General features: G+C 36.0%; 1 protein-coding gene across 1 annotated transcript in view; it reads left to right on the forward strand.

The window, feature by feature from the left end:
* Window positions 1-15016, forward strand: part of GPD2 (glycerol-3-phosphate dehydrogenase 2) — a gene marked incomplete at its 5' end in the record, with an annotated part of 95385 nt that overhangs the window by 17423 nt on the left and 62946 nt on the right. Inside the window, 2 exon segments of the mRNA XM_079131786.1 lie at window positions 12502-12626; window positions 14026-14123. Coding sequence (XP_078987912.1) covers window positions 12502-12626; window positions 14026-14123 — 223 coding nt within the window.

Raw genomic sequence — 15016 nt, forward strand, 5'->3', positions numbered from 1 at the left:
TCAATTACCAGGTGTGTGTGTGTGTGTGTGTGTGTGTGTGTGTGTGTGTGTGTGTATGTGTGTGTCTGCATATTTAGACTAATTACTTGCTTTGTCTGGTGTTCTTCATCTTCCAAATGGGGAAAAATATCTTTGAACAACTGTGTTAAATGTGCTAATCACAAAGAGAATTTGAACAGTGCTTTTCACACAAAGTAGAAACTCAATAAATTATAGATAATATTGTAGCTGTCATTATTCATCTGAAGGTACAATATTTTTATAATTAGTTGTCCTAGAGAAATAATACATATTGTATCTCAATTGTCTTGAATTGGAATGGGTACTGCTACAAAGAATTTTAACTCAATATTTATGACTTTTATACTTAATGGTACTACTTTATTACATGGAACAATTGTTCTCAGATCCATTAATTCACCACCACCCTGTATTTAGTTATTTTACATACCTGGTAGAATTTACTGTTATGGAAATGAAATTAATTTAAGGAGATTTAAGTTTACACAAATAGAGATTACTTAGATTACTGTGATATCACAGGACTCACATTTAGGTTTTGGTCCATGCAAACCTCGTAGTCTAAGTCCTTTTTTAATTAACTCTAATAATGGTAAGTAAAAAAATATAGGCACTAGAATCTACTCAGTTACCATGAAGACCCCAATTTTCATATAATTTCCTGTTTTCCATCATGTAACATAATTTGAGTCAGATTTTCTTTGTGCATTCTGAAGTGGGTGGGTTAACACCTATAGTTTTCATAAGGTAATTTTGAACCTCGCTTTCTATCTTGGAGCCTGGGCAGGAGTATGAGGTCTTTCTTGGGACTACTAATCCCAGAAATTAATATACTGGATGACAGTTTTCTGTATCAAAAATATCATTTCCCCAGTAGGGTTCAGGAAAATATATTTCTTGGCATCTCCAGTTATTTTCATGCAGTTGTACTAAAATACATAGCCATTTTTTTATGTCAGTTCTGCAGATATTCGCTAAGTACCTACTGTATGCATGGCAATATGAAAGGTACTATAGGAGAATATAAATGTGATTGACAGAGTTGGTACCTTTAGTGTGCTCAGAGTTCTATAGTGATTGTGTAGAGCAGAGAATGTGTGTCTTTCAAAGGGCTCGGGCACCTTATAAACTTATGAAGATAAGGGTAGTCATATCTATGGAGAATTGTTAGTCAAAAAGCTGATGTTTGGCATAGTTAAAATTTTAATAGGCAAATATTATTTGCTAAGAGTGTTTCAAGCAGGAAGAGCAGAATGGAATCAGTGTGTGTGTGGGAGACAGAAGAGCTTTAATTTGGAGCATGATGCCAAATGGGGAGAATATGAGAGAAAAACAGACAGGACCGAGTCTGGAGTGCCAAGGAGAGAGCTTGGACATTACTGAACTGGCCTTTTGGCATCCTGTAGATTTGGTGAACACCAGCTGATGATATGGAAGGAATGGAGATGGGCACAAACTTTCAAAATATCTGGAGACAAGTGAAATAGAATGGACGTAACCTAATGGTGCATTAGGCTGTGTAGAAGAGAGGCAGTATATCCCAATATTTCTTTTCTTTTTCTTGCTTTTCTTTTTCTTTCTTTTTCATTTTTCCTTGTTGAGGTAGAAGTGATCTGATTATTTCTGTGGACTCAGGAAAAAGCCGGGCAGGGGGAGAATCTTTAAATGTAGGGAATAGAAGGAGAGCATGTGGAGCAAGGCCATATGAAATGACAAGGAGAGGGATTTCAAAGATGAGTCTGAATTTTGTCAGGAAGATGAGATTTTTTCCTCAAAGACAGAAACTAAAGGTAAAGATTCTAAGATATAAAGCAGGGGACTTGAGTGTGAACTATTCTTAAATAAACAAAACCAAAGTGAAATATTCTGCTTATGGGCAGAAAGAAGGGATTTTAGTGTAGAGCAGGTATACAGCTACCTTATGGAGAATGTAATAGGGAGCAGGCCTTTAAAAAATGTAGACTCGTTATCCATATAGGACACTGTGTTTGTGTTTGCATGTGTGTGTGTGTGTGTGTGTGTGTGTGTGTGTGTATGTGCATGCATGTGCGTGTGCGCATGATTGTGTGTGCACTTGTGTGTCCTGTATTGCTGAAAGTAAAGGCAAATAAAACGGTAGAATAGAATCCCAAACAGAATTGACTAGGCATTAGAGGTACAAGTAAAAGAAAAATGAGAACAGGTTCCATGGAAGCAGAGGAAGTTGCTTAAAGATAGACCACAAGTGAAGGGGGCAGGAGGTAAGGGAAGTTAGAAATCCAGGCTTTGGTAGAAAAGGTAGGATAGACTGAAGAACTGATAACAAGGTGATCACTAAATCCCTCTTACTCCTTTTCTCCTTTTGAAGTCTCACCTATGCTTGCTTTTGTGTACTTTCTATATTTATATCTTCTCAAAAACATAGATTAGATCGTATTACTCTTTTGCAGTGTTTCTTCCCAATAACAGTGTAGTCAATATTTACATGTATATAGTGTTCATTTTTTAATGACAAAATTCCATTTTATTTTTTTCATTTAATGAATGCAGTTTAATTATTTTTTCATGTTAGGCATTGAACCCAGAGCCTCACACCTGCTAAGCATGTGCTCTACCACTGAGCTACACTCCCGTTTTTTTTCCCCCTATTTAAAACAATACTATTTATGAGCCAAGTATTGAACAAGCTCTGAGAATACAAATACTATTAGGAGTCAACCTTGGGCTGTGGTTGTAGCTCAGTGATAGAGTGCTTGCCTAGCGTGTGTGAGGCACTGGGTTCAATCCTCAACACCACATAAAAATAAATAAATAAATAAATAAATTTTAAAAAGAGTCAGCCTTGTCTGCAGAGGGTTTAGTTTATTAATATTTGTTATAAAAATGTTATTTTTTCTTTGAATAGTGAAGGGAGTTCCGTAGTAACTAGTGAAGGGATCACAGTAGTAACTAATGATTATCACATGATTGTGGGTGATAATGGTAATGGTGGTGATGATCATGATCATGATAATGATTTTGGCAAGAATTTTCAGAACTTGAATGTTGATCAGGTTTTTAATCTTTATAGTTAAGAACAGCTAAGATAATAATGTACTTTTTATACTATCTTGGTATATTGATTGCTATCTTAAGACAGTTGCTGAAGAATGTCTTATATTTATATGGAATTGTGATTTATAGAAGAGATGCACAAACCTTACTCTATGTTTCTTTTACTATGCTGGTGGCTTTCTAGGAGTAGTATTTGTAATTAAAATGTATAAAGAGATGCTGAAGGTAATCTATATTTATCCTTTTACTACAATTTCTGATCGTATCAGTAGCCCTCTGAAGTGTGAAATAATCGTGGGCATTTGGTTAATGAATTGTGCATTGTTGCTGTTCATTCATGGAATTTGCTCTTTTATTATATTTGATGCTTCACTTAACAACAAATTTTGCTTTCTCTGTGTTTGATATGTTTTTACCAAATTATTCCTGATTGTATCCATTAATCTTTAGTCACATTTGACAAAAATAAATTACTGTGATCTTTTAAAGTTACCAGTAATAATTAGATTTTCAGGACATCAAAGTTTTGGGGGAACCACTAGATGTTAAAGGGCTTGTATAAAAATGTTTGCACAAGCTTTTTGATAAAATACTGTACCCAAATGCAATTTTGGTAATGGAAAAGCAAAGGCTGTGGAGGGAAGAGAAGAAACTGTAGAGTCTTCATAGTGAACCTTTGTTTGCATTCTCATCATTGGCATTTTCTCGAGAATCAATTTTCATTTGTTTCATTTGGGAATATTATTTTATAAACATAATATGCACAATTCACCTCACGTCCTCCTGCAGGTCTCCAGGATCAATAGAAATTTCTTCACCATTTAACACCTCTGTGTCCAGTTTCTGGGCAGAAGCACAGCCCTGACACCCAGTTGTGGGCACTTTGCTCCTAAAGGAAGCAGGAACAAGGAAAATCTGATAAATATATTTGCTGTCTCAGGGTTCTACAAGGTGTTTTCCTTAATTATTTATATTCTTTTATGTGACTTTACCTGTATGTGTCTGGGATCACCCAATATATTTTAATTTTTATGGCTTCGGTTAAATTACAGAGAAGACTGCCTCTTGCTGGAGGAAAATATTAATTGTTTTTCTCTTGTTTAAAAATATGTTTGTGCTTTTAATTTATAAATGGTGCCTGAATAGTGCTTCTTGAATATTACCATAATTTTTGCACATCTAAAGCAGTTTTCATAGTGATTAAGGACACAGTTATGGAGGTAGGATTAACTGGGGTCAAACCTCGGCTTCTTTGCTTACATATCTCCATGACCTGCCAGAAGCGTCTTAACTTTATAGAGAACTTCAAATTTCTCAGGGATAATGGAGGATAATAATAACTTTCTTCCCCATAAGTAAAGTTTTGGGGAAGGGAGGATATATGTGCATTGCAGAAAAAATGCAGAGAGGGGAGAGTCTTCGGAAGAGTGCATTCTGGGAATTTCAGGTATCCTGACTCAGCATCTTCCAACCCCACTGACATGAAGGTAGGGAAAAATCCCTAAAAAGAGACTTGCAAAAAGTTTGTTGTTTGATAGACCCTGCTAATTACACTAGATTGCAAATCCCTCTTAACATTAATCTAGAAATTTAACATAATTTTGATTAATATAGTTTTCCTTTGGTAGAGATCAGGTTTCGGGGGAGAATTTGAGAAGCCGTGCTAAACTTCATCTGGAGAAATAGCCCTGTGAGATTTGTTACATTAATTTTGAAAAAGAATTCTGATAAGAAAAGTAGAGACCTATGAGATAGTAAAGTGTATCCTAAAGCCACACAATTAAAGTAATCTGGTAAAGGAAGATAGACATCAGTGGAACTAAAGTGAGAGTCAAGAAATAAATGTAAATATGTAAAGTTTAGAATATGGTGAAGGTAGCATTTCAAATCTGTCATTATTGATTGCTTAGTAAATTATGTTGGAGTATCCACTCTCCCCTTATGTATGTGTGTGTGTGTGTGTGTGTGTGTGTATGTATATGTGTGTGTATACATGTATGTGTATTCTATTTATCATACTCCATGTGAATCAAGGATTTAACAACAAAACTCCAAAAAATTATTAGACTGTGTAGGTAAATTTTAAAAAATGGAGCACGAAAGATACTCCATTTAGCATCTAGCATGGCACCAAGAAACCATAAAGAAAAAAACCTCCTAAATTTGATTTCATAAAAATGATAATTTGTCAGTGGCAAAAGTATAATAAAATAAAATCATGTGAAATTTGGAAAATATTTATAATAAGTCTAACAGACAGTGTTTGTTATAGTTTTCAATTTTTCCATATCTTTTTGTTTGAGTATGTCTTTGATAAACAGTATGTAGCTGAATTCCATTTATTTTTATTTTTTTATACTTAATAGATAGACTTAGTATTTTAGTAGATGAATTTAATCCAGTTACATTTATTTTGATTCCATGTGCTTCTATTTTGAATTTTTTTAACCTTCTATTATTTTAGGGGGGGGCATGCCCAGGATTGAACTCAGGGGTACTTCACCACTGAGCCACATCCCAGCCCTATTTTGTATTTTATTTAGAGAAAGGGTCTCACTGAGTTGCATAGGTTCTCGCTTTTGCAGAGGCTAACTTTGAACTCGAGATCCTTCTGCCTCAGCCTCCTGAGCCTTTGTGATTACAGATGTGTGCCACCATGCCCAGTAGTACCTTCTATCTTTTTGCTTTGCTTTTTTTTGTTTGTTTGTTTGGTGCCCGTTACATTAGATCAGTTTTGTATCATGCTCTGTTTCCATGGCCTTGGCTTTATACAGCTGTTGCTATCCTTAATGCCCCTTACAGGCTTTTCTGGGAAGCAAACTTAGCCTAGAGAGCCATTTTGATCTTGTGGTCCCATCAGACCATCTGCTGAGCCAGCCTGTGCCTTGCTGTGCTGCTGTCTAGAATGTGTCTGTCTTTCTGCATCCTGGCCATTGTCCAACAGATAGTTGCCAGACCCAAATGATGGTCAAGAGCAGTTTGCCAAACTCCTTGTGTAAGAGACAGAGCCCTTCTTCAGCCCCAGCATTCGGTGCTCATCTGGTTTCATTACCTTTCCTCACAGTGGCTAGTTGTATTCCTGTTTGAGCATAAGCATAGAACTTTTTTGTAATGTTCATGATACATTTAAATAATTAACCTTTGTTTCTTCTATGTTTTATAACTAGGAAGCCAACAATGTATTATTTTCATTATTTTCTCTTTTCCTCCTATATTGTTCAGATAACCTTGCTTGGAACCTTGGCTTTTTACCAATAACAATGTAAAAGGAGAAACCACAGCAGTGACTTTTCTTTTTCCTGAACAGTGTTATTACAATGTTATAACTTAATATAATTTTGTGAATCTAAAATCTCATGTACACTTAAGGAACACAGAATATTTTAATGACATAGTCTAACAACATAATATTTTTATTGATAGTTTCTCCATTTCCTAATGTAAATACAGAAATAGATATTAAAATAACCAATCCAGTATATTGTACTTCTGTAAAATGCTACCATTCACTGTCAGGAAATGCCAGGCAAAGCACAGGATCCCGATCAAAGCCAGGATGACTTTGCAGCTGTACAGTGGCATTATTTTTTAAAGAAATTGATCCTTCATATAAAATGTTCAGCCTTTGGGTTAGTCCCTTTTTCTTATTAATGGCAGTGGCTGTCTGAAATCCAAAGTTAAGTGCCCAAAGCTTTTCTAAAGAAAGATTATCTAACCTTTCTTTAAGCCATATCAGTTTTTCTTCATGGAGCTGTGGATTTAATACCTATGCTCATGGTACTAACGTACAAAGTATCTTAAGTTTTCTGATTTGTGTGCTATTATCTTGGTGCCTCTGACAGTTATTCCATAGTGATTACTTTTGCCTTTCTATTTAAAAACATCTTAATAATGACATTTCTGAAATTTTATACTAATTAAATAATTATTCAGGAATTTTCAATGAAAATATAATCTTGTACTGGCTGTAATAATTAAAAAGAAAATAAGTGTTCATAAATAAGGAATTGAACAAATAAATCAATGTAAGCATTTAATGTGATATCTACATGCTTTAACAATAATATTCTAGAAAAATATTTATTGACATGCAGAAATGTTTACAATAAACAGTGTTGAATTTAAAAAGTTAAATATGCCATATGATCCTATTTTTATAAAAATGTACATATGTGATTATATACATGCATGAAAATGTGAACATTTAAACACCCAAATGTCAACTGCGGTATCTCGAGTAGTGTAATTACAGGAGAGTTTTATTTTGTTCTCTTTGCTTCTCTGCATTTATTATATTGAGCATGTTTTCATGCATAATGAGATAATCAGTAAAAGGTATTAAAATATAGTGTCTGTTCTGTTCCATGTTGTGAAAGTTAAATGTCGTACCATTTCTCCCTTTAGATTGTTATTATCCCTCTGTATTCATTCAATGTCTTGAGCACAAATTGAGTTAGGGTACTCTCATTGAGGTCAGAAAAGACAAAAGCTGTAATAAACGACCTGTGTTCAGCCCCTTGCCCTGTCCAGAAACGTCAGTTCATCCTGCTGGAAAGTGGGATGAAGATAAGTGAAAAGGAGATTTCAGTTGACCTTGTACTTTCATGGTAATTGATCTTGTTATTCCTCCTAAGATTTCAGAGTAATTTTACTTCAGGACATATTAATATTTTATCACTGTTAGGAAATCCCTGAGACTACTTATTAAAGTAATCAAGATAAAAAATAACATATAATATACTGTCAAATGGTCTGGTTTCACTGATTTGTGTCACTAGTAATGGACCTTATTACTTTCCATAGAAAAGTACAGATAACAAAAAGTTAGACAAAGAAAGAATGGAAGGGAGGAAGAAGGAAAGGAGGGAGGGAGGAAGGAACCCATAAAAGTACTACTTATAACACTCTTTTTTATTTATATATTTTATTATTTTGTTTGTTTTTAAACTTTTTTAAACATTTTTATTCATTTATTTTATATGTGGTGCTGAGAATCGAACCCAGTGCCTCACACATGCTAGGCAAGCACTCTACCACGAGCTGTAACCCCAGCCCCCTTATTTATAATTTTTTTTGTTTTTGGCGATGGTGCTGGGGATGGACCCCAGCCCTTGAGCATGCTAGGCAATGCACATCTACCACTGATCTATATCCCCAGCTTCTCATCAAATCTTGAATAGTACAAATTAACCTGAATGCACAGAGAGGCCCAGCCTTCCCTGCCTGGGTGTGGAGAAGCTCACTTGTCTCTGAAGGACAGTCTTGCCCATAGTAATGAGCAATGGCTTGAATCCTGGATACATTATTTTCATGTTCTTTAAACTTAAATTGTCTTACCTAAGAACACAAATATGAGCATTGAATTTCACTTAAAAATACTATGCAGTTTGAGAGAATAAAACAATTTCCTAACCTTAAAGTAGAAAACTGAACTTTTAAATTTAGATCACTTATTCCTGAGAAGAGAAATAGAAAAGAACAGATTAGATAACAAGCCGCATAGAACATCAAAAGACTTTTAGAAATTTTATTGTCGTTATTGCAGCTGGTTAGTCAGTAAAGGAAAAAAGTACAAAAAGGCAGTTAATACTTCTAGTATGTCTTGAATCTGTGTTACCTTCCTCCTTCCTGCTTCCCACATTCTCATCAGACAAAAATAAGAAGTTCAGAACATTTGACATACAATAGCAGTGGAAAAATTTTAACTCTTCTTTTTTTAGAGTATCCTTTTTTTTATATAGTTTGAAAAATGTTTAGTAACTTTTAGGTTACTAGTACTTTAAATATATCCAATTGAGATTGTATTTTAGAGAACAACATTTTTTGGTTTTATCCTAGAAGGAACAGTCTAATTTCTCCCCAGAAATCCTGGTGGGTAACTCGTATGATCTGACATTAGAAATAATGGGAAAAACAACAACAAAAACCAGTCCAGTTTTCACGAAAGCTCATTTTAATTTTGTTGGTATTCACTAGGGCTTCTCACACAAATACATGTGAATAACGTTTAAAATGTCCAGTACTGGAAAAAGCAGTTTGGAGAACTTGAAAGTGTTAGCTCTCACTTATATTTCTTGAAATATCCTCCCTAGATGGCTTTGCTAATTCCTGAAGTATTTTCTCTGCCTCACACTGAATCAGTTTGGGAAAGAAAAAAAAAAGGAAAATCCATCCTGACAACTCAGCCCATAAATTCTCTCTTCTTATCACCCTCCAGTACCCTCTTTTGTCTGACCTTCACTGCTCTGCTCTTGCTGTGTACCTTGGGTCCCCTCAGAGACCTGAGCCCTTCTGGAGCCCTTCTCTAGCTATACCTGCTACTCACCCAGTCAGAGAAATCTTTCTGGAACATTAATCAGATTTCTCAGCCTAAAACACTTTAATGGCAGCATGATAGCATTTCTCAAAACAATAGCTGAGAAATTCTAGGAAAAAAATTAATTTTTATTTATTTTTTATAATAAAAATAATTAACAAGCATACTTTAGTTCCTCAGAATGAATACCTATAACTGAGTAGAGTATTCATGTTCATACTTGGGTGAACAATGATGGCCAAATCTTGTTCTTTCTAATGAGGGCATTTCTAAACTGAACTAGGACCTGTAGCCCACATTGTCAGAGAATTTTCTCTTTTGAAGAGATCTAGAAATTACTTACTTATGAGAACCAATAGCCTATAGGCAGGATTCAAATGGCTGGCAACGTAGGATGAATTTGTTTAATTGTTTGTCAATTTTGTGCAATTGTCAGTTCATGATCTTCTTTGTCAGTTCTTCTACTGAGATCTCCTTCCCATTGTCCCCATCTCAGACTTTGAGTGACAAACAGCTCCTGAATAAACTGGGCCATTTCAAGCATTTACCTTCTCTTCTTAAACTGGGTCTTTGGCCAATGATAACTCCTTTCATGTGCTCCACCCATCTTGAAAACTACCCTTTAGATTCAGACTGGATTTTTCAAGACCCTATCCCCATAGACTATTAAATTCGTCCCAACTTGGTTGCAATTATTCTTAACACAAGTAATTTTGTCACAAATAACTAGCCCCAAATTTAGTGACTTGAACAACATCATCACTTTGTTTCAGAGGGTCAGGAGTCTTGAGTGAACTTAGCGTGGCCCTCAGGCTCTGAGACTCTCTTGGCTGCAGTGCTTCTTCGTGATTCCCATGTGTGTAGGGGTAGTCCATTCCTGCCAGGGTTTTGCACTGAAGCCTTGGTTCCTCATGACCTGTTGTGTAGGGACCAAATCTCCTTTTGGTTTCTGGACCTCACACATAGACTTGCTTCACCAGAGCAAGTGGAGGGCAAGAGAGAGTGGTACTGAGAGAGTGTGTCCTAGTCTTTTGTAACTGAATCACAAAAGTGACATGCCCTGTTGGTTACTACCCTTCTGCTCATTAGAAAAAAGGTACAGGACTAGGTCCAGCCCACATTCAAGGACATTGGTTACATACTAGTGGGAATATCTGGGGACTCTCTGAGGAGTCCTGTCTTAGCAGGCTGTTGGACACCTGTGTGCAGCTCAGTGAGGAAGCTGAGATTGGATGGATGCTGCTTTTCCTCTCCAGTTCACTTCCCTGCCTCTCCTGGTATGATATCGTGATGCTGTTGTGTGATTCTAGGGTTTAAGAAATCACAATCTTTAAATAATTTAAAATATCTGACTCCTAAATACCATTTGAAAGTCAACTCCCTCGTCTGATCTTCAAGTGAAGAAAAAAATGGTCTATTTTAGTGATGAAAGAAGAACTCTCTGGGTTGGACTTACTAAGTAAAGGTGATACAACTCACTGAGACAGTGCTTTCTTAGAGATTTGCAAATGTAATCTGACTATAATGCAATTTTGGATTTTTGGTCCTGAATTCAACTTCTAACCTGGAGTAAGAGAGAGACTCTTTGTGTTTTGAGAGTGACCTTATAAAACTCGTGGTGCTTTTTGTTTTGCTTGCCTGTTTTAGCTGGGAACTACTCTACAGCCTGGTGCCATGCCTAATTCATAGTCTAGCAGCAACACGTTGGCGTCCAATATACTTTTGAAACTATGTCCTAAATTGCTTTTTCTGTGTCTTAAATGCATCCAGTACTAAATTCTAATTTACTGTGAATTGCTAGTGGTTTAATAGGTCAGGATGTCACAACTTCTTTGGCATACGTGCTTAAAATGCCTCAGGTTCATCGACTTATAATTTCTGTGTTATTTTACTAGTAAGTTAGGGGCTTTAGTAGTTTTGACCTTGAGTCAAAATTCTCTACTTTTCTCTCTACAGTTTTCAAATATTTTGTCCTTTTAAGTCAAGGGAATTACCCTGATTTTATGATGACATTTGGGTACGATATTTAAACTGTTTAAAGTTATAAAAACGACCCTTTGGTATTCATTGTAATAAATGGCTCTGTGTTGAATACATGCGCAGGTTCTCCTGTTCAAGGTTTGTGAGCCCAGACTGCTCCAGGTGCATATTCTTATTTAAATTGGATTCTATGACATTCTCTCACCCCCAAGAGTGTGCCTGCCCATCGAAATTCCTCTCTGCTTGGGAATGATGTCGACTGTGGGTCTCGTGAAGTTTGGCTTTCATTTCTAGACTTGTCTGTGACATTTGTAGAACTGCTGGTCATCTATAGTCCTGAAGGAGACAAGTTTGTTTCTGTAGTAGGGGAAAAAAAAAAAGAAACAAAAATGCTAGTTTTTTTTCTCCCCCAAGAATACCCCTCAAATAAAGGGGCTGACTGACTTCTAGAATTGACCCATTTTTGCTCAACCTCAGCTCATCTAAAATAGTTTCCTCATGGATACACAGTGTTCATTTTTCCTGGCCTGTATTTTCTTACAACTCTAAAATATTATCATGTTCAAATGTTTTAGACTGTAAACTACTGAATATTAGAAGTAATTCCTCTTTTTTCATCCTGTTGTGATATCTTTCCCCTTTTTACACCCACTATAACAGCAGCCCAGACACATTTTCAAGTAGGAGTCAGCACCACCAGGAAGTCTAGTCCAGATTATTGGTGATACATTAGACTAGATCAGAGATAAGGGACTGGAAGAGGTCATGGCTCTTGTAGGGAGGACAGACATGTTCCAGAAGGCTTTGAAATAACATGAAGTTCCCTCTCATGGGTAAAGAAGGGTGCAGGCTCTCCTTTGACCCCCTAAATGTACCAGAGCGTGTTGCTACCATGAAATTGTACTGTAATATTTTCTAGCTGTGATTCATTCACAGTTTAATATGCTTCTAGTTCTGGCTTGACTTTTCCCCCAGGAAGAGCCTAAAATCTCTTCATTATAATATAGACAGTGTACTGCACTTTGAATACAAATTTATCCATGTTCAGACTAATTTTTCTTGTGATTGTCTCTACCCTAGAGAAGTGCCTTTAATGAATTACATACAAATTGTGTAATTTAAGAAGTTAATTTGGTTTTCTGGTTACACAGGACTAAAAACAGCCCTTGTAGAAAGAGATGATTTCTCATCAGGGACCAGCAGCAGAAGCACTAAATTGATCCATGGTGGGGTGAGATATCTTCAGAAGGCCATCATGAAGTTGGATATTGAGCAGGTAATTGTGTATGCTGGTTGTTAAACAAAAATTGCGACTATGCTTTTTCTATCCAATTAAGTCAGGCGTTCTCTCTCTCTCTCTCTCTCTCGCTCTCTTTTTTTTTTAATGACTTTTAACATTTCTTCCTATTGGAAATACCTATTCAGTGTATGCTGCTGGAATATTTTTCGGGAGAGGTGTGTCAGTTCTTTCCTGAACTATTATATTTATGGGTAATCAGAGGCTTTTTCTACACAGGCATGTCAACGTAGCAGATTTACAAAATCACTTTTGGATGTGTTGCCTTTTAACAATTGTGATTGGGTTTTTGCCAGTGGCCACCAAATTGCTCCTTTGCAAGCTGTTTCAGGGGAGCTGTGTTGTAATGCAGGGGGAGTGCCAAATTGATCCTCTTAACTGCAACTGCAATCATACGCTTATATTGTCACTGACATATTCTTAAGGAAAAGATGATCTGAGTCATGCTTTTCCTATGTCACACTTTATTGTGTCCAGTCTGCCACCATTTGAAAACTGCCAAGGCAGTGTGGAAGATGACATTTCCCAGAGGGGTAAAAAAAAAAAAAAAAAAAAAAATCAGCTGTACTTTCTATCTGCTTTTCGTACAAGAAAAACACAGAAGCACTGACTTGACATTGTCAAGTTTTGAATCTGTCCCCCCCTTTTTTTCTTGACAAGTTAGTTTTGAATCTGTCCCCTTTTCCTATGTTTCTCTTCAGCATCATGATGAATGTGAGAAAGAAAGAAAGAAAAGAAAGAAAGGAAAGAAAGAAAGAAAAGAAAAGAAAAAAAACCCAGCATGGGATTTAGAGTCAGCTAACTGATGCATTATTTGCTCAATATCTATGAACCTCAGTCGTCTTATTTGTGAAATTAGTATTATAATAGTAATGCTAGCTCTTTAGAGGGGCATAATGATAATCACAGGAATTAAGTCAAAAACCTTTTCTTATAATCTGTCTGTAAAATACTCTACAACTGCTGCATATCCTCTTTGCTGGGTTTAGTGAAGGCAAGAAGGAAACTTTTAGCATGAATTTGAACAATCTGTTATCTCTTACCTGAAGAAAATAATATGGGGAACTGAGGAAGGGGGACAATACTGAGAATGAAAGATAAATGGTTACAATAATCTTGTAACTCAAGTCAGGAAAATATCTTACACCTGGGAACTCTGACAGCATGTTTTTCTCCTATGCAAATACAGTTAAGGTTTCTAAAAAATCTTTGAAGTTGACAGCATGATGTATTATTAGAAATTTGATTAGGAGGGAGCTATCCTCGCTCAGAGGTAGAAGGTTTCTGTGTATCAATCAGTTGGCAGGGTGTCTATTTGCCATTTGAAAATATTATGATCTGTTACTGCCAAACTAATTTTCTCTGTTTTGATTTTCAGTATAGGATGGTAAAAGAAGCCCTTCATGAACGTGCCAACCTACTAGAAATTGCTCCCCATTTATCAGCTCCATTGCCTATAATGCTTCCAATTTACAAGTAAGCCTTTTGGTATCACCTGCATACTATTTGCATGTCTGAGTTCAATAGAACAACACAGTTTTAATGGAAATAATCAATGTGTGCTACTTAATATGGTTTTAATTAGTCCTAATCTTTAGTCCCGTTTAAATATTTCCTTGTTGTGAATTTTCCAAAATACACTGCAGACGTCTCTCTACAGACCAAACCTTGAAGGCAATGGAGGTTGTGTTCTGTTTTTATAATTACCAGTATCTTATTCCAGTTTCTGGGAGTATAGAGATGAAAAGCTGCATCTGTGCCAAGGAACATTAGAGGGTCATGTGCAGGGTGTAAAATACAGACCCAAATAGTATCATGTTGCAAAATCTGGACCTACCACATAGGAACTCAAAACTCAAACTAACTGGGGTCATTTTAAATGTCTGAGCTAACAAAAACTGTAAATTTTGCTAGGAAGTGTCAGGTTATAAATTAGAAAACTCAGTTTCCTCATGTGAAAGCTGTAAGGTTGCCTAAGTTGGTTTACAGATTCATTAATATGAAAAAGTGGACAGTACAGCTCTTTTAGCTGCATGAATGTGGTGAGGTCTTAAACAGATTTTACAGTTTTGTCCATCTTTTGCTGTAGATTTCTGAGGATTTCTTATATCAGTGATTCTCTTGGCTGGGTACACATTACAGTCATCTGGCCCTACCCTACTCTATTTAACATCAGTCTCTGGGCATGTGACATCAAGGTGTTTGTATTTATTTTTAATGTTCCTCAAAGAAGTGTAATATACATCTAGGATAAGAACCTTAAAGAAGATTCATTCAAAATCTCACTGATTGAGTTACTTATGTACTTTAGCTAGATTATTGTCAAAAATAGTTACTTATACAGGGCTCCTTTTTAGATATGCTTTGTT

This window comes from Sciurus vulgaris, assembly GCF_902686455.1.
Source record: "Sciurus vulgaris genome assembly, chromosome: 3".
Taxonomy (NCBI): domain Eukaryota; kingdom Metazoa; phylum Chordata; class Mammalia; order Rodentia; family Sciuridae; genus Sciurus; species Sciurus vulgaris.